The 23,799-nt window shown below is 40.2% G+C and overlaps 1 protein-coding gene across 1 annotated transcript in view; it reads right to left on the bottom strand.

Annotated features, from left to right (window-relative positions):
• Positions 1-366: 366 nt before the first annotated feature.
• The window catches only part of nnt (nicotinamide nucleotide transhydrogenase), a 33,734-nt gene continuing 10,301 nt past the window's right edge, over positions 367-23,799 (bottom strand). The window contains exons 10-22 of the mRNA XM_056403455.1: positions 22,040-22,193; positions 20,499-20,660; positions 16,532-16,642; positions 14,122-14,267; positions 13,635-13,830; positions 12,731-12,964; positions 11,971-12,131; positions 10,283-10,462; positions 9,774-9,933; positions 6,515-6,596; positions 5,201-5,319; positions 4,219-4,334; positions 367-3,133 (exon numbers count right to left, since the gene is read on the bottom strand). Coding sequence (XP_056259430.1) covers positions 2,984-3,133; positions 4,219-4,334; positions 5,201-5,319; positions 6,515-6,596; positions 9,774-9,933; positions 10,283-10,462; positions 11,971-12,131; positions 12,731-12,964; positions 13,635-13,830; positions 14,122-14,267; positions 16,532-16,642; positions 20,499-20,660; positions 22,040-22,193 — 1,971 coding nt within the window. The 3' untranslated portion in view covers positions 367-2,983. The remainder of the gene's footprint in view (positions 3,134-4,218; positions 4,335-5,200; positions 5,320-6,514; positions 6,597-9,773; positions 9,934-10,282; positions 10,463-11,970; positions 12,132-12,730; positions 12,965-13,634; positions 13,831-14,121; positions 14,268-16,531; positions 16,643-20,498; positions 20,661-22,039; positions 22,194-23,799) is intronic.

Raw genomic sequence — 23,799 nt, 5'->3', positions numbered from 1 at the left:
TTTAAGTAAAAATGCGAGTACCTTCTTGAAAACCGTGCAATGTAGTTCAAGGTGCTGCTTTTGTTAAAGCTTAAATCCTTTTGCACAATATGTTTACATTATTTGGTCTCTTTAAAGCAGAACTACGCAGGTTAAGTATGTGTGCCAGTGTGGATACAACTCCTTCCCCTCATGATCCTTCATCCAGGTAATTGCAGCAAATATTTGAGTTTTAAACCCCTGCTGCACGAAACTGGGCAGGTAACATTACCATCAAAGCTGTGGTAGACCTCAGGGGAAACTGTGCAGATCAACTTGTTTACCATTAGGGAATTCAGTTGCACCTTTACGAGTGTGTCAGGAAAGAAATGACACCTTCAGGCAACATCTAGTGTAAATACAGGTTTATTAGGGATGAAAATGTTCCATGATAAACAAAAGAAGGGGAAAAAACACATTCACAGTACATTTCATCATTTTATTTCCTTAACATGGTGCATTGAAACGTTGTACAACTTCACAAACCCATTGTTGCTCTGCACAAATATGATGCCGCTTTACAAAAATACTCTCCTTAAGAAAAACAAAAAACAAAAAGGTATTAGGGGGCATATTGGTAAATTTTTCAATATTTTCCAACTCTCTTAATTTGATCAATACCTCATAAATGGCGACAAGCTACAAATATTGAGCCAACTTTTCAATCTAATAGTCGCTAAGGACTGCAATTGCTTGTGTTAATTGACATGTAAGAACAATAACCCCTCATGAACACTAATGACATCTGCAGCTCTACACTAGCACAACATACAGTAAATTCGCCAGCAGCAAACTGAGGTCTGATGGTTTAAAAATGCAATGTGAACACAAAACAGAAGGCAATTGGTCATGTTTTAGGATGTAAGACTAGTTGATGGAAGTTGACTGGTCCGTTAGACATCCTCCGGTAGATTCAGTAAAAGGTGATTGGTCTGATGAAGGTCCTATGAAAAGCTATTGGTCATTTTATGGAGAGGTAGGATAGTTGTCATGGTCAACGTATCAGGTCCCAGGTTAACTAACTTCTTACAGTACTTGTAAAACTGTTAAATATGACAAAGGCTGCTGACATGTCACCTCATGGGCTGTTATTCCTCAAACCATGTACCACGTTTCTTTGTAAATCATTTACTGTATCATGACCATAAAAACTCAGAGTAGGTGAAGTGAAAACAAGGAGGTGTTAGGTGTTTTTAGTTTGATTGACTCGGCTGAATAAGGACAAGTGTAGAGTAGGAGTTACTGTCAATTTGTCAGTGACCTTTCTTGAACAAGTCAAGGGTTATACAGCAGCCAAACTGTCTATATTTGCGCCGTAGACTGTCGAGGTTGAGTGTAAATGGGGAATGTTTGGCACAAGTTTATGTTTATGGCAAATGTTGGGCTTTAACAAAAGAGAGGGAAAAGAAAAGATCCTGATCCTGAGACAAATCCTCAGTCAATAATGAACAATTCATGTATTCTGAAATGTGGTGAGAAAATATAATTTAAAAAACTGCATTGTTGTTTTAGACTCTTCACACAGATGTCAGGTTAACATCTGGCCCTACTTTACAAACAGTGATCCTTCATTTCCCTCTAGAGCAAGAATGAGGACACACATATTGGAGTGGATGAGCCACATTCACTTGTACAAAAAAAACAAAAAAAAAACCTTCTTTACCGCAAAACGCCAAGGGCTAACATCACATGTACTGTAACATCTGAACCACACAGGAAGATGGGACACACTTGGGTCAAAAACATCATCAAACCCATTCAACTATCAGAGCTACATGAGTGTTTGTACTGTCTTTACTAGCATTACTGGGCAGCTGTGGTCTCAATTGTAAAGGCCACATCCATTTGTTTTTATTGTATTAAATGCTTGATAGAGAAGGTTTGAATGGATTTTTTTTTAAATCTGCTTTTGGATCCATGTGTGATTGCTGCACTAGCGGCATGGGTGGAGGCCACAAGACGCACTCAAGGGAAAAGAAAAAAAGCAAATGGCGTGACTAGGTTCATCTGGCTGGCTATGGCTTCTAAAACGTGATCACGTAGACCTTGTCTGGGCTTATGATAATTATTAGACCGAATACAAAAATCTCCCAATACAGTATAAAACTTGGACTGAAAGAACTTTACAAAAATGTTGCACTATTCTGCTTTTTTTCTTTAACTTGTACAGAAAAGAAGGTATTGAGAGAAGACATGGTGTCTGGCATAAGCAGTTCAGCAAATAGATCTATATAAAAGGGAACGTTAATTGCCTTACTATAACAAAAACAAACTCTGTAGCGAAAGATTGGCGGGGACTCTTTACAGTGTGGAAAAATGTTAGTGCCTCTTTCTCTCTGATGGTTCACCTTTATAAAACTGCTTTTGTTACTTTTTGTTATTCACTCCAATTCATCTAAAATTTTCCTTTTAACGACTTTTTCCTAAAAATATCTTAACAATGAACTTTAACATATCTAACATTTCAATGCATCTGCATTTCTGATTGTTGTTTTACATTAATATAGGTGTCTAATAATAAGATGACACTCTATCAGGTGTTCCAGAGATTATACAAAGCACTTGATCTAATTGACGTACCCTTCCTTAATATCTAGAAATAAAAGAAATGTCACAGAGAGAAAATATCTGTATTTAAGTACATTACCACAGTGGGAGCACTATACAAAAACTATAGTATCTGCATTGCCTGGCTCCTACTGCACATGCGCCTTTTTATTTATTTATTTTCTATTTTTATTTTTTTTTACTACAAACCTTTTCTTTTATTTATAGATCATAGGAAGGGATTGCCAATTATTTTTTCCTTTACAATCATCTTTGCTGACTTGATTTGAGTCACAGTCAGAAAAAGATGATCTTAATGCTGAAATAATTTTGGAAAAAACTTTGCCTCATTGTCTTCTACCTCGCTCTCACTCTGACTGTGCTCTTTGTGGGGGTTTCTGTTTGGAGCAGAGCCGCCTTACTGGCTCTGGGACTCGCGGACCTTGGCTTGCAGGGCATCACAAGTCTTCTTGGCGTCGCCTAGCAACATCGCAGTGTTGGGCTTGTAGAAGATGGGGTTGTCAACAGCTGCGTATCCCACACCCAGGGAACGTTTCATCACAACCACCTGAAAGGGAGGAGATGCAGTGCACACACAGATACACTCTCATTAGCTCCTGATTGGATGATTACAGATGACAGTACTCAAGCAGAAGCTTTCAAAAAAAAAAATTTGAGGAGATGCAAATTCTGTCTAAACTATCCCAACTTTTCTAAAGTACAACAAGAAATTTCCCCTCATCCCTGCCATTATCTCCTCCTCAACGACCTCAAAGTCTGTTGACCTTACATGTAGAAATGTAGATGTAGATTTTTTCCTTTCAACTGGGATGCTTGAAATTTAAAAAAGCCATTTTTGTAAGTGGGCTTGAATTCCACCTTGGCTCAGATCTTACTAACAGCTGCTTCATTAACATATTTAACAAACCTGTTTTCATTTAAACCACTGAGTGTCAATCAGTTTGATATCTAATTACATAAAATGCCTTTGTAGTTTGTTTGGACAGTTAATTCAATATAGAAGTCTTTTAGTTGAGTTGGATTTGAGCAAAAGTCAAAAACTAGTAAATGTAAAAGTAGCTTATGTTGGTGTGTGTGCTCACATGACTCCTGCATGCATCACTGGACACTTATTAATGACTATATCAAAGCATTTGTGTGATTTCTTGTTAACCCAAATTGAGCGTCTCCGTGTGTTTCTATCCGTGCACCTGATCGTGTGTCTCTCTGTATCCATGTGTGTGTTGAGGTAGAATGTCTTCTTTGATTTCCCCAGGGGAAAGTGTGTGGAAACTAGTGGGAGCGCTGTATAAATCCCAGATCTCGGATCTGTGCCAGTGCGATGCTCTGAATGTCGTCATTCCGCAGCGACACAGGCACCACTAATAGGATCAGGATGGGACTGCACCTGGAACTGTGAGAATCTGTGTCTGTGCGTGCGTGTGTGTGTGTGTGTGTGTGTGAGAATGTGAGCATGCATTTCTTAAGGTTTGTGTGTGTCTTCAAAAGGAGGCCCCATATGGGTGTGGACTGTAACATTCAGTTGTGGCGATAAAAAGCAGTCCAGTTGTGGTAAAATCTTCCATTCCTCTTTATCTGTTTGGGCTTCGGGACGACCTTGTTTATCACACATTCATGTCCCAGATGTCTCACCTGCTTGGACTTCCAGACCTCCAGAACAGGCATACCAGCAATGATAGAGTTGGGGTCTTCCTGCGAGGCTGAATTCACTGTGTCATTGGCTCCGATCACCAGGACCAGGTCAGTCTCTGATTGGACACACAACGCATAAAATTACAAACTTTCTCTCCATGATTTCACATCGCATTTATCTGAACCCATTTTTGTCAACATTTGACTCTTTATTTCTAAAACGCAACCTTTGCCTCAGACTTCCCGTTATCTTTTTTAATTCGGTCATTTCTATAGCATCAAATTTCTATGCTACACTATAATGTTTGGTAGTCAACGACACTTTGTTCAGTTTATCCTCAAACTCAATTATGTCACGGTTTTTAAAAAAAAAAAAGTCACCGTCTATTTCATCAAACATGTGTCATGTCCTAGAATAACAGTGCCAACAAACATTTGAGTTCATTCAGTTATGGGAGAATGTGTTATCCTGTTTTTTGAGGATTGTGGTTATGACTAGTGAGTTACGGCTCATTTAGTCAGAGATGGTGCATGATGGGATCAATATTGTGGAGGAAGTTTCCCAAAATAGGTTTTTTTTATGCAACAAATGCAAATGGCAGAAAATCCAACATGATGAAAATTAGCTCGACCAGATGCAACAGATTTGGCTTTGACAGAAAAATCTCTGGAAAAATTAATTACTGTATGTTTCTACAACTAGTGGTTTCCATGTTACTGGCAAACACATAAAAAGTTTTTACTGTGAATCTGTCAGCCTCATTGCAATGATTTTTATTTGATGAACAGTGGGTGACATTTCAAACTAATCTGCAGCTAGTACATCTCAGCATAAAGACTGAAAACAGCAGGGAAACGGTCTGGCTCGGTTCAAATAACATTACTTACAATTACAAACTAGCCGGCGCAAAATCAAACATATTGGGTGACAATAACTCTCAATGAAGGTCCGTAGACAGATGAGAAAGAGATTTGATCTCACCAGAGAAGTCCTCATTAATCTCTTCCATTTCCAGAACAATATCATATGGGACACCAGCTTCAGCCAACAGCACGTTGAGCTGACCAGGCATACGGCCAGCCACGGGGTGAATACCAAACCTGAGGGAACAAAAGGCTCATTTTCAGTGAACACTTGGTCACAGTCACTCATCTATAGACGGGGTTATTAACCACCATTAACTTCAACCTGACCTTTCAATACCGAAAAGGGAGAGAGGAGATGCCTGACGTGCTTGGGGAGAGATCAAAATAAATGGAGTTGGGTGGAGGAGGAGACAATAAGATGGAGGTTTTAGACAATTGGAGCTGAGAGAAGTTTGTGATTATAGTCTGGTTACACACACGCTTCCCACTGCACTCTTCCACCATCTATTACTTGCTGTGCATGTGTGTGACTGGGTATACACAGCTCTCAAACTCAATTAGCCATGTCATGTAATCAAGATAGGAAATTAACACCAGCCACTGAATTCTAGTGGCTGGCTCTCCCTTTACCCTTCTAGCCACTCCGCCATGTGACCGACCACCATTTGGAGATTTATTTTCTATTTGTTGGGCGAGTTTAGGCGGACACAGGGTGCAGATGGCCTGTCGGTTCTGGGTTCTATTAGCGACTGTGGCTGCTGATTGAAAAAGTCAGTTTCTGTACTTCATGTTATTCCGTGCAGTCTGCAAGCACAGGGAGGACAGTGGGAAGATGCAGAAAGTGTGTTGTGCTTCCAAACTTCATACTGGTGATATATTGCAGTGTCCAAGGAAGAGGAATGAAATGGCAAGAAGCACATGAAGACCAAGAAGGAAGAGAAGATGTGTAGAGGGATTACAGAGGCAGGTATGAAGAATCACAAAATGGCAAAACGGAAGAAATGCATTCGAATTAGAAAGCAGAACAGAGCAAGAAATCAGGGTGAAGGAGGTTTTTCTCTTTTTCACTGACCACCCACTTTCCTCTAATCAAGTACAAATGCTCTAAGTAGCAGCAGCTGCAACAGCCAGGATCAAACGACTGAGGCAGGACAATTACACAAGCTTCCGCTGTACCTTTCCTTTCGTCTATTTCACATTTCCTTTTTCCCATGCTTCTTTCGCACACAGGTCTCCTCCTATCTTTCCTATATCATCTTCATGTCATCCAGTCCAAAACCTCAACTCTTCTTTTCTGTCCTTCATGGTACAATTTACATCTTGTATTGGATAATATTGTTGTCTTTATTTTTCCCCTCCTTAATCGACATGTACATCCATCTATGCTGTCCATCTATCCGTCTGTGTGTAGAGTAAATCGCCCCTTTACCTGACTCTCTTGCCAGCATCTTTCAGCATCTTCACCAACTCAGCGATGGGGTACTGGGCCTTTGCAGCGCAGAGTCCATAACCTAAAAAAACAAACCAAGAGGTAAGTTTGAGCTGATTTTACAGCCCAGTGCAGTCTACACAACTTTTGGAATGATTTGTTTGTTCGAGACAAACTTATGCGACAAAAACCCGGGTATCAGCATGGATGTCTCAACAGGCTTGTCCAGCACAGGTGGTGCTGAGACACGTCTCGACCTCAACATGAACTGTCCAAGACGCTATGACAGTTTTCAAACATGTTTGATTTTACTGTATCCAAAAACAAGATGTGTTTGAAGTTGGACCACCATAGAGACGAGTCTGATGCAGGAGTTGATTATCCAATGAGCGCGCAACAGGAAACCGGGGACAGGAAAGGGGGCGACAATGGTCACACAGAGTTGACTGTATTATAGTCGAATATTGCTTTCATTTGCTCCAGTCGCGGATCTCTCTCTAGAACAGTGAGCTGAACTGTGAGATCAGTTTTATAATTTGTTCATCCCCACATCAACATGACAACAGCCTGGGGACCAAAAAAAAATGTCATGTACAGCAGTGTGAGCAGAACAGCAAGACTTAAGGCCCCTGTTAACTGAGCAGCTTTGAGCTGGGCGACACCAGAGTTGACAATCGTGGCAGAGACGTGGAAAACTTTGGTGGTAGATCACGCTGTAAGACGCGTCCACCGACGACCGGCTGGGAGCTTTGGCGAACGAAGACAAAATTCTGAAAGTGGAACAAAAATTGCAACTTTAATGTGGTTCGATGATTATGTTGTTAATGTTGCGAGAGTGCAGAGAGAGATAGTACATGTCTGTGTCTTGACAGGAATACCACTTAAATATTAAACACATGGCCCGGATTCCAAAGAAATCCGTTAGAAGTGATTTTAAGTTGAGGTTAAAAACAAACAAACAATAAATGTCTGTTTCATTGATGCTGGCTCTGTTCTGAGAGTGTTGCAACAGAATTTGATCAGGATTCAGCACCACTAGAGTGTGAGGTCAGACATAAAGGTGAGCGGTCCTAGAGTAGGTCTGTGAACTGGTTCTGGTTGTGACTCAGAGGAAGAAACTTACAAATGATTGATTGAATCTTTTGTGATTCATTTATTTCACTTAATCTCTTTCTGTAACTTTATTTTTTGTGACCTTGTACTTCCTGGGCTGTCTTCATGTCTTCCGAATAGATACCTTTCATTATTCATTTTTAATTCAACATTTACAATACATATAAAATCAAGTTACTTGCTACTTTTACTTACTTACCCTTAGTTGTAGATAGGTGGCAATGTTTTCTGTCTTCTTTTGTTTTGGATTTCTTTCATGTTTAATAAAGCTGGTGTGTGGTACTTGATTTTTATCACACCGTCACACACACACACAAACACACGTCAAACGGTCCAGCGGTGTTTACTAGCCTTGTCACAACAAGAAGTCAGAAACTGTCTTGTTACACACCAATCAAAATGACAAAGTTTCAAACTCAGCAGAGTGAAAAAAAAACCAAAACAAAAAAACCCTCTACAAGAAACATGGTTTGACTGTCTGCAGTACAGATCCATGATTTAATGGTTTTCACTCTTTTTTTTTCTCCTCTCCATCCCAAGTCTTTCATTCCTTGTGCTTCCAATATTCTCTGCGGAGTTTCTCCTATAAGAAAAACAAGTGGACCCAGACCATGGAGAGATGGGCCAGACGAAGCCAGGAAAACACTTATGTTTATCAGGCAGAGTCTTAACCGTTTCCACAGATGTCAATCAGGCAAAGTGACTGTGACGGCTTCAATTAGGGAGAATGGTCAAAATGGAAACAAGGGGACTGACTGAGAGCCGGCGCTGTGTAACAATACCAGTCTGACTACTGACGACTGCAGCCGAGAAAAGGATTAGGGCATTTGGACGGTATGTGTGGTGAAACTGATGTCATTAGCAAAATGTTACTTACACACACATTGGCTGATGTGATGTAATAACTTCATGTCATTTTCCTGTTCTCAGTACAGCAGAAAAAGGTTTCACTGAAATTTCAAGACTCAAGGTTTAGAGGCTTTGTGACGCCTTGACTGAGCGTCGAAGCTTCACCTCCTTCACTCAAATTATAAAATTACTCTCACAATTTGTTTCTTATTCTAATCCTCATATTAGCTCCGGTTCATGCTTTTCTTTAATTGTTCAAAGAAATGTGTAGCACTTTACTGTCCGTCTCATCTTGGTGTGGTGTTGTTTGTAGACCATTTTAAGAAAAGGCCCAAAAAACAAACAAACATTCATTTCCACTCCTTCATTTCTCCCACTCTTTCCAACTCCAAATTTCTATGGCCTGTTTTTGGTTTTAGCTGTCAGAGGTATTCCTCTTATTCTGTCTCAAAAAAGCAAAAAACAAAAGATGTTTTAACTACATTGGATGTAGCTTCATGGATTATTCTTTATTTTACTTTTTTTTTTTTTAACTCCTCTCTACCATGTGAGCACTTAAATTTTGCAATTCTTGTAAACTGCATTGTATACAGGCACTCAGCGCTGTGACTGGAATCACCAATTTGCAGGCTGGATGCCTTTAGTCTGTGTTTACATGTACCCACGCGAGTAAAACAACACTTTGGAACCGTGACTGGCTCACAACAGTCTGGTGAGACGACTGAACCGTCACTGGGCCACACAATGATGGTTTTAGGACAGCAGCTCGTAACGGTCCAAGTGGGAGGTTCAGACACGTATTTAGAGTCAAATATTGAAAACATGTGAAATGAAGAAAACCCATGTAGCTGGAACAAAGGCTGGACCCTTCGCTGTAACCCCAAAAAAGGAACTTGGAGCCAATTTTGAACGTAGCATTTGAATTGTCAACAAAAACCCAACATACCCTCACATCCTATCAAATTTTCCCTTGACCTTGCGTATATACACTGCACTGTAGAATGTCTATTTACCATGGACTGACGACCACACAGAAACCTGAGTGTGTGCGTGCCTGTATGTGTGTGTGTGTCCGCTCTACCATGACTTGTCAATTAGCCTAGCAAAATGGTGATGTAACACGGGTCAAGAAAAGGTTAAATAAACAGAACACACACTTTGCGAATGCTGAAAAAAAAAAAAAGAAAAAAGAAAAGTGACTGGCAAAGTCAAAGTACCATGTTTTTCCACTCACGTTCAAGACCTCTGAAGAGTGTGTAGGAGTATGTGTGTGTTCTTGTATTTGTGCGTGTCTTACCTGGAGTGATGATTATGCTTTGGGCCTCTTTAATCATGTCGACGGTCTGATCCACGTTAACCTCGGTGTGTGTGCCTGTGATCTCCATGGGCTTTCCTGTACCGGTGGAGGACGTGCCGTAGCCTCCCAGGATCACATTAGCCAGTGAACGATTCATGGCCTGAGAGGGGAGACAAGATATTCTGTATTCCCTGTTTTATGATTACCTTAACCTTTGCTTAAACTTTGCTGATTTTTTACAGCAAATTGTGGAAAACTGGGGAAATTTGAAAGGGAAATTTCCTCTAGTAAAACACACATTTGAGAGCTGAGATTTTACTGAAATACAGGGACTATACTATCTTTCTATAATGATAAACTTAGAGTCCCTCCTGGTGGACAGGAGGGGAACAACCAGTGTGTGCTCATCTACTATCGCTCATCAAATGCTTTACTTTAGGATTTCAAACAGTGGTGCTGGGACATTTCAGTGGATTTTCTTCTTTAAACCGAGGCCGTGTTCCACTCACCACACACATAATGTATGACAAAATGGCTCCAGATGACCCGATGAGAGCTCCAACGATGGTCAACAGGTTGTTATTGAGCAAGAAGCCCTCAGCACACAGGGCCCAGCCTGAGTAACTGTTCAGCACGGTGATTACCACTGGCATGTCAGCACCTCCAATGGCTGCTGTCAAGGTTACACCCTGAAGGAGAGAAGAAGAAAACAGGAGACGAGTTTCATCTTCTGCTGTAATCACATTAGCCGTTTAATACAGCGATTAGAGCAGATTTAAAGGGCAGCTGTAAAGAAGAAGTGATCCGTAAAGAAGAAGTGAAGAAAAATATATTGTATGAAAAAGAATTCTCCATCCATCACAACTGGGATTAGCCAGTTTAGTGATGTGCGCTTCATGTGAAATTCACTAGGACACCTTAAAGAAAAAAAAAAAAAAATACACCCAACCAGTTCTCTTCCATGGGATTTGCACAGGTGCACGTCATGGATTGTTCTTGTTCATATAATGTTGGTTCATTTTTAGGAACTTGTTCAAGTGAAGGAACCCCCACACGCGGACAGTAGATGATACGTTACACTGTACTTTAAAGTCTGATTGGAGATCAGACATAGCTATTTCAAACCAATTCATATATAACTATAACTGAAATCATATCCATCCAACCTCTGGGGACACACTGATCATTTTTTTCTGGGACTGAGTCCAGCTGCTGATTTTCCCAGCAACACGTAGATATGCAGAGCAGCAGAAATGCTGAAACAGCAGCACGGCACTGTGTATATATCTTTTTCTCTTTATGGTAATTACATTAGTCTGTGCTCTCTGCTTTTGGCTGCTCTGCCTGGATTCACTTGATTATGATCTATTTTCAGAAACTGTACAACTCAATATCAGTAGAAAAACCTACCGAGGACTATAATATCTATACAGACTGGTTAACCATAATTCAACATTATCACTTTCCTTTCTTCTGATGACACAGTAAAAACTGATGATGACCTGTCATGATCAGCGGCCATTTGCCTGCTAGATGCGAAGTTAGGAGATTTTTGTTACATTTTCTTTTTTAATGTCTTCTACATAAAAATGCTTTTCTACTGACGTCAGTTACAATTACCTAAAGTAGAAATATCATTATTTTGCCACTTATGCAAGAGACTGATTAGCCATAGAGTATTTAATACTACCAAGAAGAAAACATCTACATTGTGCTGTTGACTGCGGACATCTTCATCTCTGACAAACTCTGTGGCACATTTTCAAAAGTTAAGCATGATTTAACAATGGCCGAGCCCAATATAATGAGTCGAATACAAGCAAGAACCTGGCAGATGTACAAAGTCAAGCCTGTTTGCCTCTATGGCAGCCAGACTATTTCCAGCTCTCTGCTCAACTCCGAACAAATTTCTGGGCAGCTACTGTTTCCTGTGCAAGAAGCCTCTTATTTGACTTTTTCAGTAAATCCCTTCTGTTGTCTCTTTTCTCACATATTACATCCTAGTCTGTCTCCAGCATTAAATTCTTCTGACTCTTTTATGCCTTTTCCCCTTCCTGATGTTTATTAAAAGTCTTTTACCAACATTCTTACATGTTCATTCTGTCAGCATGTAAGAAAAATCCAATCTGATTTTTCTCTTCAACGGCCTCAATGAGTGCAAAAACAGACTTTGGAAATATGAAGACACACGGCGTACCATGACGGCCGAGAGAGCGGAGACGGATCCGAGACAGGTGATGCCTGTGGTGTAGCTGGGATCCAGCATGTAGGGAATCATCCCACCAACGCTTCCTGCCATAAGAGTGGCGTTCAAAGCATGACGACCAGGGAGCATCAAGGGAGCACTGTTCAGCAGACCTGCACGACGAGAGAGGGAATGACGGGAAGACAAGGGAAAAGAGAAAATGATAGAGGTTAGGAATAAAAAACACCACTAATAACTGCAAATAAAGACATTCATTTATCATTCAGCTGTGAGCTTCTCATAGACAGGGGAAAAAAAATCTAAGCAGTAGATTTCATGTAGCATTTATCATTAGAGTTCTCCCTCAGCAGCCACCACTTGAGACTTGTCATTAACTGAAAGTCATGCTCATGCATAATTTGTCATTATGAAACACTTGCAGCCAACATGGAAATTACAGTGTGGCTGCCAGGACTGGTGCCAGCACATGAACCTGATGAACTCATTTTCTTTTCCATTTACATCAGGCGACAGCGGGTATGAAGCATCACATCTCCCCTTGTTGATAATTACAGTACGACCATCATCTGTCTGCAGCATTTTAAAATAAACATATACGACTAATCCTGTTATGAGTTTTTAAAGTTCATTCAATTAAAAAAAAAAAAAACTATCACCATATCTATCTTGCAAACATATAAAAGGAGTGTGGGCCTTCTCTTCACACTGGAAGTGTAAACGTTTGCTCTCTGTGTACGAATGTGCTTCTCACCTTGCAACTTGCCGTACGCCACCAAAGAGCCACTGAAAGTGATGCCGCCAATGAAGGTGCCGAGGTATGCGACTATCTTGGTGAGGTTGGCTGCGGGGTCTGTGGCGAAGTGAGGGTACTCGATCATGTATTCAGCCACACAGGTGAGGACGGCAGCCAGCCCCACCAAGCTGTGGAAGGCAGCCACCAGCTGGGGCAGGTCAGTGATCTGGATCTTCTTAGCGATGGCCAGACCTACAGATACAACAAATACATAAAGTTCAGTGGTCCTGACACACTCTCTCACACACACACACACACACACACACAGATAACATGCAAAACACTGGGACTGCTGGGAAGCGGGTCCATATGAAGGACCAGGTGTTGCTGCTGAGGCCTGTTTGGGAAAATTCCAAGTTTGTGAGTGGGTCAATGCCACGTGTGTGTGTGTGTGTGTGTGTGTGTGTGTGTGTGTGTGTGTGTGTGTGTGTGTGTGTATTACAGGAAACCTTGCCACTTTGCTACACTTGGCATTATTGTCTCTGTGGATAATTTAGTCTAGGTTTCAGCTTTGTTACTGGAAGAATTATCATTCAAATGATTAAGCTGTTGTGAGTGAGGGAGAGAAAGTGAGTAATGCATGATGCTGATCATTTCGACAAACCCCCTGGGTCTGATGTGGAGTTAGTCATGCTGCTTTTGATGTAAACATCACAGAGAGTCTCTGAGCTGACCACACCTGCTGCTTAATCTGGCCAAGCTTGGAATACATGCAAACATAAACACACACAAGGCTAAATCCATGTCCACTCATTTTCAGACAAGAGGTGTTCCATCTTCTGCAACACAATTCTGCAAGTCTCGAGAGTCTGCCTGCAAGTCTGCCTTCTCTTTCATTTGACGGAAATACACACAGACTCACCAGCAGTGCCACCTACAGCCATGGCTGCGCTCATCTGTGCCAGAAGCTCAGGACTCGGTTTGAGGGCACCCAGAGTGGCAACAACCCCCCCGGCGACTCCCATCATCCCCAAAGCATTACCCAGACGGGCTGTTTTCTGGTTGGAAAGGCCGGCCAGGGCACCAACACAGCACAAACCTGAGCCCAAGTACATCATCTGGTGGGTGAGAGAGAGAGAGAGAGAGAGAGAGAGAGAGAGAGAGAGAGAGAACGGAAAAAAGGGGTTATAGACAAGGATTGAGGGACCACACGATGAGAAAAAAAAGGCCAAATGATTCACTTGGAAGGTCCTGTACAACATCTGGGAAAACACAGAATACATTTGGAGGCTGATTAGCCAACTTTTACATGGTCATGGGCTGAGGGACTGAGAGAATGGTTTGTGTAGGAAACCACAGATACATGCTTGAACTAAACATATGGAGATGGCATAAACATCCTCTCACACCTGCTCAATGTTGTATCCAGACTGCAGAGCAGCAGCGTAGCCTCCGATGAAGATGCCTCCGGGAAGTAGATAGAGGTAGTTATGCTCTGGAGGATCAGTGGGACGCTTGAACATGTCCAACATCTTCTGTGTCACCAGGAAACCACCTGGGTGAGACATAGAGAGAGTGACTATACCTGCTCTTAAAGGTGCTTTACAGAACAAAAGGAATGGTAACACACAAAAAAATCCTTATTGATAAAAAAAATAAAGCAAGAAGCCAAAAAGAAAAAAAAGAGAGCAAGGGAGGACAAGGATGTAAAGACCGAGAGTCAAGGTGCCTGAAATAATTAATAATTTTAGACAACAGGTGTTTTAAAGCCAATCGCTAAAATCTGTTCCGAGGAGCAATAACCAATGTTAGGAATTTAATGACTCTATTTTATGTCAGTGTAAATATTTCAAGTAGAAAATATCAAAAGTGTCAACCTGGGAGCAGACAGTGTCTCACTGCTTTATAGGAGATCACTTTACTGTGTGTATGTCTGCCTTTTTCCCCTCTGGCATGATTATAGCCACGTGCACACACACATGCACCCATACATACACGGGTGAATCAGAGGCTAGCACCTGTTTCTTTTCAGTTCATGTAATTTTAGTCTTAGACTGTCCCAGTTAAAACATGTAATAACAATCTGACTACTATTATTGCAGGCCAATCTGTGTCAATATATTAATATGGAGGAATGTTCATGTATTTAAACAACGCAAAGCCAGTTTTCACTCATTTCTTTTGGTTATTTTTTCCCCCTCAGAATGGGTCTCCTGGCACTATATTTAGAAAGCTTGCAAAAATAAAAGCAAATCAGCAACACCATCATGAGGTCTAATAAAGTCCATCTGAAATCCCACCTAGTCATTCATTTTAGTAGTCAAAAATAATGTCAACATTATTTTTAAATTTACTGTTGATATTTTTACTATTGAAAGGAACAAAAAAATCCCTTATGGATATGTTAGAAATGCTATTTTTCTATCAAGCTATCTAACCTGCAAACTAGTATTAGCAGTGCACTTGGTGGCAGTTTGATTTTACAGTTTAATAGTTTAAGATGAAATGATTTTGATTTGATAGGCTAGAAAGTTCTCAATCTACGCAGATGCAGAACTAATGACTTCTCGACTGGTTTATGCACAGACAGGGGAAGCAATCATGAAACCCAGGAATACTACATATTACATTTCTCCCTTTAGTGTTATGATATTTTTCATGACATGTGGGCATGTGATGTTACAGAGCAGTTGTGTAATTTATGCGGTAACAAAAAAAACATAACGCAATTTATTTCAGTTGTAAAGAAATACATGTGCTGGTTCACGTCCACTGTATCGTTCTTTACAGGTCAATCATTGAATTGAACTGACTGTCTTAAGAACCGTTTCTTTTAAGCCACTTATAGTCAAAGTTACTGATAAGAATTAGCTAAATGAGTGGATGGAAGATGGAATCTAATGAGGCCTGGTAGCTCAAGATATTCAACACCCAGGTGTCTTCCATAGATTTCCACATTTTACGACTATGCAGACATGGAGGGAACAAGAAACTAAAAAATTCAGGGTCTGTTTTACTGGAGCTAGATTTCTCCATTGTGTTTCGTCACTTGCCATGGAATGTTTCTTTTTCTGTGCCGAGGGGATTATGGGTAATATGGTGAGCCGCTTTGAAATGTCCGTGTGGAACTCAACCCATGGAGAACATCAAAACTGAAATCAAACAGTGGGAAAGAAACTAGGTATTTTCAATAAAAGCTGTGGAATTTTTGCTTTAGTTAAGGGACCTAAAAACACTAAAAAGTGGTGATGCCACAGAGCCTAAAGGGCTCGTGATTTGTAGCAGGATTCACAGCCTTTGCTTTGAACTTAAAACCCTGTGGCATCCTGCATCTCTCACACACAAAACTCCAATATGTTTCGGTGCAGCCTTAAAAAACTCACACAGACATTGGGCTGAACTGATCCATTATGCAAGTTAACTATTCATTTGCTTGCATCAAAGTCTCCCCTGGTGTCTAGCTGTCTGCTAATAAGAGAAATTAAAACTAATTCATGGCTCAGCTCTGGAGGCACTCTCTGGTTCCCAGGACTATTAGAGAGTGATGAGTATTATAATGACTCCAGGAACACTTTGTCATTATAATAGGGATTATTAAGGGGAATAGCAGCAGTGAATGTGTGTGGTCCAAGCCTGAACCACCGACTCTGGTCTGAGCAGGTGGGTAGAAAGGGCAGCTGCAAAACTTGGTCGAAAGGCATGTTATTGTATAATCAATATAAAACATTTCAATTTTCAGCCTAAGTTGATATTTTATTGGCTTTAGGTTGCTGTAACTGGCAGGGATCACTGTGAGGTGTCTATGTGCGGGTGACTCACCAGCAATGTTGACCGAGGAGATGAAGGCGGCGAGCACAGCCAGTGTCTCAGCAGTAGTTGTTGGGGTGTAGCCTCCTCCCATCAGGGACAGACCACCCACAGCCGTCAGACCTGCAGAACACAGATATTTTAGCATTCATGAACCTCAACTTTCATAATACAATATACAGGACATTGAAAACTTTGGTGAAGATGTTACAAAAACAACACAGCAACTCCACAAACATTGATTCAGACAGTCGCAGCAGAAGTTCATCTTAATGCTGATTAGAACCGTTTAATCAGCACATTCATAGACTCATTCTAAAGCTGGCTTCTTAAACTCAAAATACTCTGTTTGCTTCCCAGATTGGAAAAAAAAAAAAAAAAAAAATTTGAGATAAAAAGAGAGGGAGAAAGAAAGAGAAGTGAATGTGTGTGAGTGTGTTTACCAAAAGAGGCTCAGGAAACCTTGATAACATCAGTCGTGTAATGACTTACAGGCAGTAAGATGAAATAGACAGCATCCCCGGAGCCTGCATTCACACGGACTTGTTTGTGTACAATTCAAGTTGAATAACAGGTACAGTATGTGTGTGTATGTGTGTGTGTGTGTGTGTGTGTGTGTGTGTGTGTGTATGCGTGCGAGCAGGTTTGTGCTTTAAGTCAATAGTGTTAGATTGGATTTTCAAATGAGGAAAATGTGAAGTTTGACCTCTTCTCACCCTGTTTCCCCTTTTTCGCCAACAGAGTTCATAATCATGTGTGCATATCAGCTCCTAAACAAAGCAAGTTTCAAATGCTGCCAAACATAATTTCACAACTTTTACGACATAAACACAAACTAATTTAAAATTTCCACTGTTACAAAAGAGAACGACTACAACAGGAAGTATTTAAACTTATTGTGATGAACATAGGAAAAGATTAAAACAAAAACCTTTCCAAGCATTTGTTGTTTGGTTTCTGGAACAAACATACGTCAAAGTGTGTCAGGCTGCTAATCATCACCTTTTTCCATATACTAATGATTAGCATCTTTTTTGTGCTGGCCTACATCCATAAGGTAAACTAGATATGTGCCTGTCTACTCTTACACGGCTCTTAACTGACCTGCAACATTTGTATGCCTCCGAATACATGCGTTTCTCAATGTTCAGTAGCAGTATTGTGCTTTTTTCCCTACATATTTATCTAGATTGGGGTTTTTTTCCGCTATTTTTCTTCCCCCACACTACTAATATCTGTAAGATATATTCAATGCTATATCTCACCCAACTGGATTATTAACATTACACAGATGATTATTTGGGGCGTGAGGTTTTCATGCTCTGTTTGCATTTGGCCTGTGTGATCACTGAACATGGTTCTTGCTTTAGCCGTTTACACTCACAAATAATTCATTCTTTCTTTTAGCCTGTTCTTGCAAGAAAATTGAGCAATCAATGATAGGATTTTCTATTTGTTATAGCCATAAACACTCTCAAATAACACAAAATAAACTCACTGTTAATCAAGAATAATTGGTTTATAATAATAATAATAATATATAATTATTAAATAATGACTGATAAACTGGTAATATAATATACATTCACATCCATCACATTCCTGAAACTGTATTGTGCCCAATCAGAAGGCTGAACCTGGTCATTTACAACTGACAAGCTGATGTGGTAAAGCCAAGTTTGTATCAAAGAGTTTTTAATCTAAAAAAATGAAGAAGAAAAAGATACGGTTACACCATTTACGTGGAGTTTAAAAGCATGCCTGGCTACCAAAACTAACAGATTAGCCTGAAAGAAAGCCAATAGGCGTCAGTGGAGCTGCACGCACACACACACACACACACACACACACACACACACACACACACACACACACACACACACACACACACACACAGGGTGGGCCAATGACCTGTAGGTGTGTCTCTGTTACAAACATCGGGGACCTGGCTACAGGCAGAGTGTCAGAGTGTGGCTAGCTGTGAATCAGTGCTCTCAAGTAGATTAAAGCATTTATATGAGACACCAGATGTAAAGACGTACTTCAATGAGCTACTGGATATGAAACCAGTCTCTGAAAGATTTAAGATGACCCACCAGTCAGAGTCACCACTGGTTGTAACACTATAATCTCCCCATGAAGAATGTAACTGTCCCTCACGCAAACCCTGAATTCCAATACGATTCCCTAATGTCTGAGTGATCGTGTGTGTTTGTGTGTGAGTGTGTGTGTGTCTTTACGATGCCTGGCACAACAACAGAACTCTTTGGGTCTCACTGTTTCCATAACCATAGTCAGTGACAGGAATTAAAAAAAAAAGAAAGGTAAAAAGGCTACAGTAAATATGAAGGGAAAAATACCTGGACAGGGAGGAAAGGGAAAGAGGAAAAAGAGACGAGGATAAATTGAGGGCAGACAACGTGAAAAGAAGAGAGTCTCCAAACGAACTTAAGGCTAATTCATTTATTTCATTTGTGGTCTCAGATTCTACTGATATTCTTGTAGTTATGACTTTTAGAATGATCCCATTGTATGCTCAAACTTACATTCAAGAGTGAATTTGACAGGAGAAAATAAGGTATAAAAGGATACGTAGACCCAGAGGAACAAGGAAAACAGTGTGAAGATGTGAATGTGAAAATAGGGTATAGGTGTCACTCATAAAGTTTTAAAGAAAGTGAAAAGTTTCTCTTGGTTGTTACACTGCTGGGACACCGCCACCGAGCTCTGATGTCCCGCTGTGTGCACAAGTAAACGAGCAAAGGACTTCCCTGACCCTCAAAGATCACCGACAGTGTGTTACTTCCTACCCTCAGTGTGGGTCTTCAAGTGATCAAAGCCACGAGAACACACACATGCACTTACCTCTCTAACCTCTTAACCCCTCTGTGTTAAGCGGCAGCCGACAATAAGGACACAATCTTTAAAGTTTTTATTTGGACTGAATGGCAAAACCTGAGAAAGCAACAGTGCGGCTGCAGAGACGTGCTGGACTGACATGTGACATGTTTGATCTTTGAGCTTTAGTGTTTTAATGTTTTATGATTTGTTTTGAGATATCTTATTTGAGTTGTTAACTACTATTAGCCAGAAATTTCTCTCTTCTATTAATCCAGCAAGTTAGTTCCATATGTGTCCATGAGGAAAACTATGCTCTAATGTATTTGTATTCTCTATCTATTCTATTTGTTTTTAAAAAATCTATTTTACTGGTTTAATTGGTACATTTCAACATTTTTATTTCTTGTGTGCATTAGTCTCAAATTTGTTAACATTTGTATTGTCTTATCCGCCTCTCAATCATCTGTAAAGCACTAACGTGAACCAAAGTAATATACAAATAAAGTTTGATTGTATGATTAATTGAATTGCGAGAGACTGCAACTGGTTCAGACCATTTCTGAAGCTACATGACTGACTATAAGCAGTGGTTACTTGAAAGTGGTTCATTTAGGGCTGCGTGATGTTACTAAAATGTTCAGAAAGGTTATTTTAAGTTAAAAGATTACATAGATGACAGCTGACTATATTAGTCACTTTGAATCACGACAGGCCTGTAAACTGTGACGTGAATAACTGTAGTCTATGTGGACCTGCTGCAGTTTACCGGACTGTCATGTTTCAGGATAGTTAGCTGATTCTGGTTATTTTGTGGAGATGTAGAGATCACTTCTACGAGAGGGAGAGACTGAAAAAAAAGACACTGACCTTAGTCCTATTTGTGTTTGTTGAAGAGACATTATCCCTGGCTATGAGAGACGAAGTTGTGGATGTTGAGTGTGTGAATTCTATTTTATTCAGGCAACCATAGTTAACCAGCCGTCTGCAGATCTCAGGCTGATGTCTTCTTTCACTTGTTGAATACAGAAGAAATCTAAATTCCCAGGATACATTTCATGACGCATTGGTATTTATCCGATATAATCAAATCGAATCAGGAGATCAGCACCACTACCCAGCCCTACTCAACACAACTAACCTGAGATGGCGTTGGTGACAGACATGAGTGGAGAGTGCAGAGCAGGAGTGACCCCCCACACTGTGTGGTATCCAACGATCCCAGCAAGGCCGAAGGTGGTGACCATCTGAGTGAAAGCGGCGTTAGGAGCCGACAGACCCAGACCCAGCAGGGTGGCAACACCTGGTACAGAGAGAGAGAGAGACGGAGACATAGTTAAAGAAAGTAAAGGGGAGTTATTTTAGCAACTAGGGAAAGATTTTGTTTAAATAATATGTGAGTTACTGAGATGAATAACCGCTCAAACTAACAGATTTGTTCTTTGGCGTCATATGCAAGTGATCAAAGAGAATCTGTGGCATTCACTCAATTTTTCTGGACTTGTCATATAAGCCATGCGCATAGAGTCTGCCTTTCTCCCCAAGGAGGAAATAAAAAAAACAGTGGGTTTTAGGATAAGAATACAAAACACGAAAGGACCTTGCTATTCAAGTGTTAAAGTGGTTCCCAATTTCTTTGCCTCCCATAGATTTGTCCATGTCTAGAGGCTGGAAAACATGAACTAGCCAATACTTCACAAAAAGACTAAAGGGAAGTCAGAAAAATAAATGTTATTTTGGGAAAAGATATATGTATATAACCATAATTATATATGGATATAAACACACACACACACACACACACACACACACATATATATATATATATATATACATTTTTTTTTGTTATTTTTCTATGCTGTTATCTTCATTCAACCCTCCTCGGTTAATCTCTAGAAATAAAGTTACTTAACTCTAAACCCATCTGGTTGACTGTTTGATGTGGTAGGCATCTGACCACCCATGTTGTCCTTATTTCCTGTTATTTGAACTCACATGTACAGTTATAAGTCAAAGAGAAGTTTGTCTGACTAAATTTGTGACACTGCTGTCGTGTAACGACCTTTCTTTACCAGACTAACTGTTGCAGCAACAGAACTTGTCTGTGTCCATGAGAGTCAATACAAAAATATTAAAATGACTATGTTACATGCCAGGCTAATAAGCATGTAACCAGCACTAACCAAGTTCTCACTCTTTAAAAACAGAGCAGTTAACATCAGTAGCTGTGTGGTGGTGTTAAGTAGGAAACTACTCCAGCACCTAAACAATGTGTGAACCATATTAACTGCATGTGGTGCACTTACACAGAGGGCTGTGTGGCACCATGGGAACCACTCACTACAGCACTACATCAAACAAACACTCAGTGTGACACTGTTTTTACAATGCACACTTCCTGACACTAACAGGGTGTCTGTGTGTCTGTGTCTGTGTGTGTGTGTGTGTGTGTGTGTGTGTGTGTGTGTGCGCGTGTGCTTGTAATCTCTGTCACTTCTCACCTCCTGTGCACATTCCTGCAGTGACCTAAAAAGCTGATTATTAACCGATCCTTCACCTTATGGCTGGACCTCAGCATCCCTTAAGACCCAATTTACTCAGACTTAACATCGTCCTGATTTCTCTACTTAACCAGAAAATCTAAGTTTAATGGCACATTCAGTTTTAATGGCAACAACTGACCTCCAGTGTACACGCTAGCAGTGGTGAGTGTAGCCCTGAAGGGGGAGACTTGTGCAGCCTTCTGTGCCTCCAGTTCCTGGACAGACTTGGGTTTAGGAGGAGCTGCAGTTGGCAAATTGTTAGGCTGAGGAGCGGGGAACAGGTTCTTTCCATTCTGAAAGTGACAATAAATTGAAAATGGTACAATGTGAAAGGTAGAAAGAGGGAACCTTTACCTTGTAGAGAAGAGATGAATGGTCAGTGAGGGCAGCCATTACTTCGTGATATCAACAATATCAAATGACATTTCTAAAGAAGTGATTTGAGGTCTGCCTTTATTCCCTGATCTCATTACCCGATTCTCGGCAAAGACCTCTGCTGCATTAGTAAATCTGTGAAACATTAGACTATGCTGTCAAGATCAAAGTAAGCAAACTAATGATCAGTGGGTACCGTAACTAATATCTGTATTTCAGCATCATTTATAAGCTTTATAAGATCACTGCTGTGATCAGATATGGGTCAAAATATTATCTGCACTCTGTGTTTACTTGAAAAATTTAACATAGCTAGACTGCGACTGATTAGAGCAAATCATTTATAAATAAATAAATAAATAAAATATAATTACTGCCTCTCGGTTGTATGCCTCCACCACTCACACTAATTGCAGGTTACATCCGTGTTCATCAAGAGTCATATAAAGTATTAACCATTTGTGTAAAACTTTGTCATAATTGCTGTGTGAATTTTTGAGTTATGGCTAAAGACATATTTTATGTGGTAACAGTGACCTTGACCTTTGACCACCAAAATCTGATCAGTTTGTCCTTGAGTCCAAGTGAACGTTTGTGCAGAATTCGAATGGACTCCCTTAAGGAGCTCCAGAGATACTGCGTTCACAAGGGCAAAATCATATTTTGAGGTCACTGTGACCTTGACCTTTAACAAATCAAAATGATTAGTTGATACAAATTGCTACAAACCAACCAATCAGAAACCAGCCTTTACCTTCGACTACCAAAATCTAATCCGTTCATCCCTGAGTCCAAGTGAATGTTTGTGTCAAATTTGAACCAGTTCGCTCAGCGTTACTGACATGGATATTAAAGAAATAAAGCCACATCTACAGTAGTGGTGGTGGTGGAGCTTCACTGCCTCACACACACTAAATAAAGATGCTACACCTCTGTAACTAACAATAGAGTCAGACAGTTAAAAGATTTTTGAGGCTGATCCTGATATTCATATTAAAGAGTTTAAAAAATCTCATAACATATTTGTTATGAAATTTGTTTTTTTTGTTGTTTTTTTACATTAACATAAATTTACTTAACATAAGGATCTCTTAAATTTGGTTATTGCAGAACTGTGACCACAATCTGTACCGAGGACATTTTACAGCTGAAAAATGAACTTGTGCGACACCACTTCTAAACTAAAGGAAAAAAGGAGGGGAGCTGTTCAGTGTAGGAAGGTGAGAAACGTAATCTGCTAAACTTCATATGACAATGCAGAAGAAGGAGTGGACTGGCAGCTACCCTGGATAACAATTAATTAATTGGATGGACAAAATAAGCTTCAGTCCTAATGTCATGACAATAACTCCTTGATTAGCCACAGCTGAACAGACCAAATTAATTCATTAAATAACTAAATGCTATATCAAAAGTGATTATAAAATAATGCTAATGATTGAAAAGTAGAATAAAGTTCTGAGGAGTAGATTATGCCAGATTTACCCTGAGTCGTACTCTTTATAATGTAATTTTATTTGCTGC

Source organism: Seriola aureovittata, chromosome 18, assembly GCF_021018895.1.
Source record: "Seriola aureovittata isolate HTS-2021-v1 ecotype China chromosome 18, ASM2101889v1, whole genome shotgun sequence".
In the NCBI taxonomy this organism is placed as follows: Eukaryota; Metazoa; Chordata; class Actinopteri; order Carangiformes; family Carangidae; genus Seriola; species Seriola aureovittata.
This window is presented reverse-complemented; position numbering and strand designations above follow the sequence as displayed.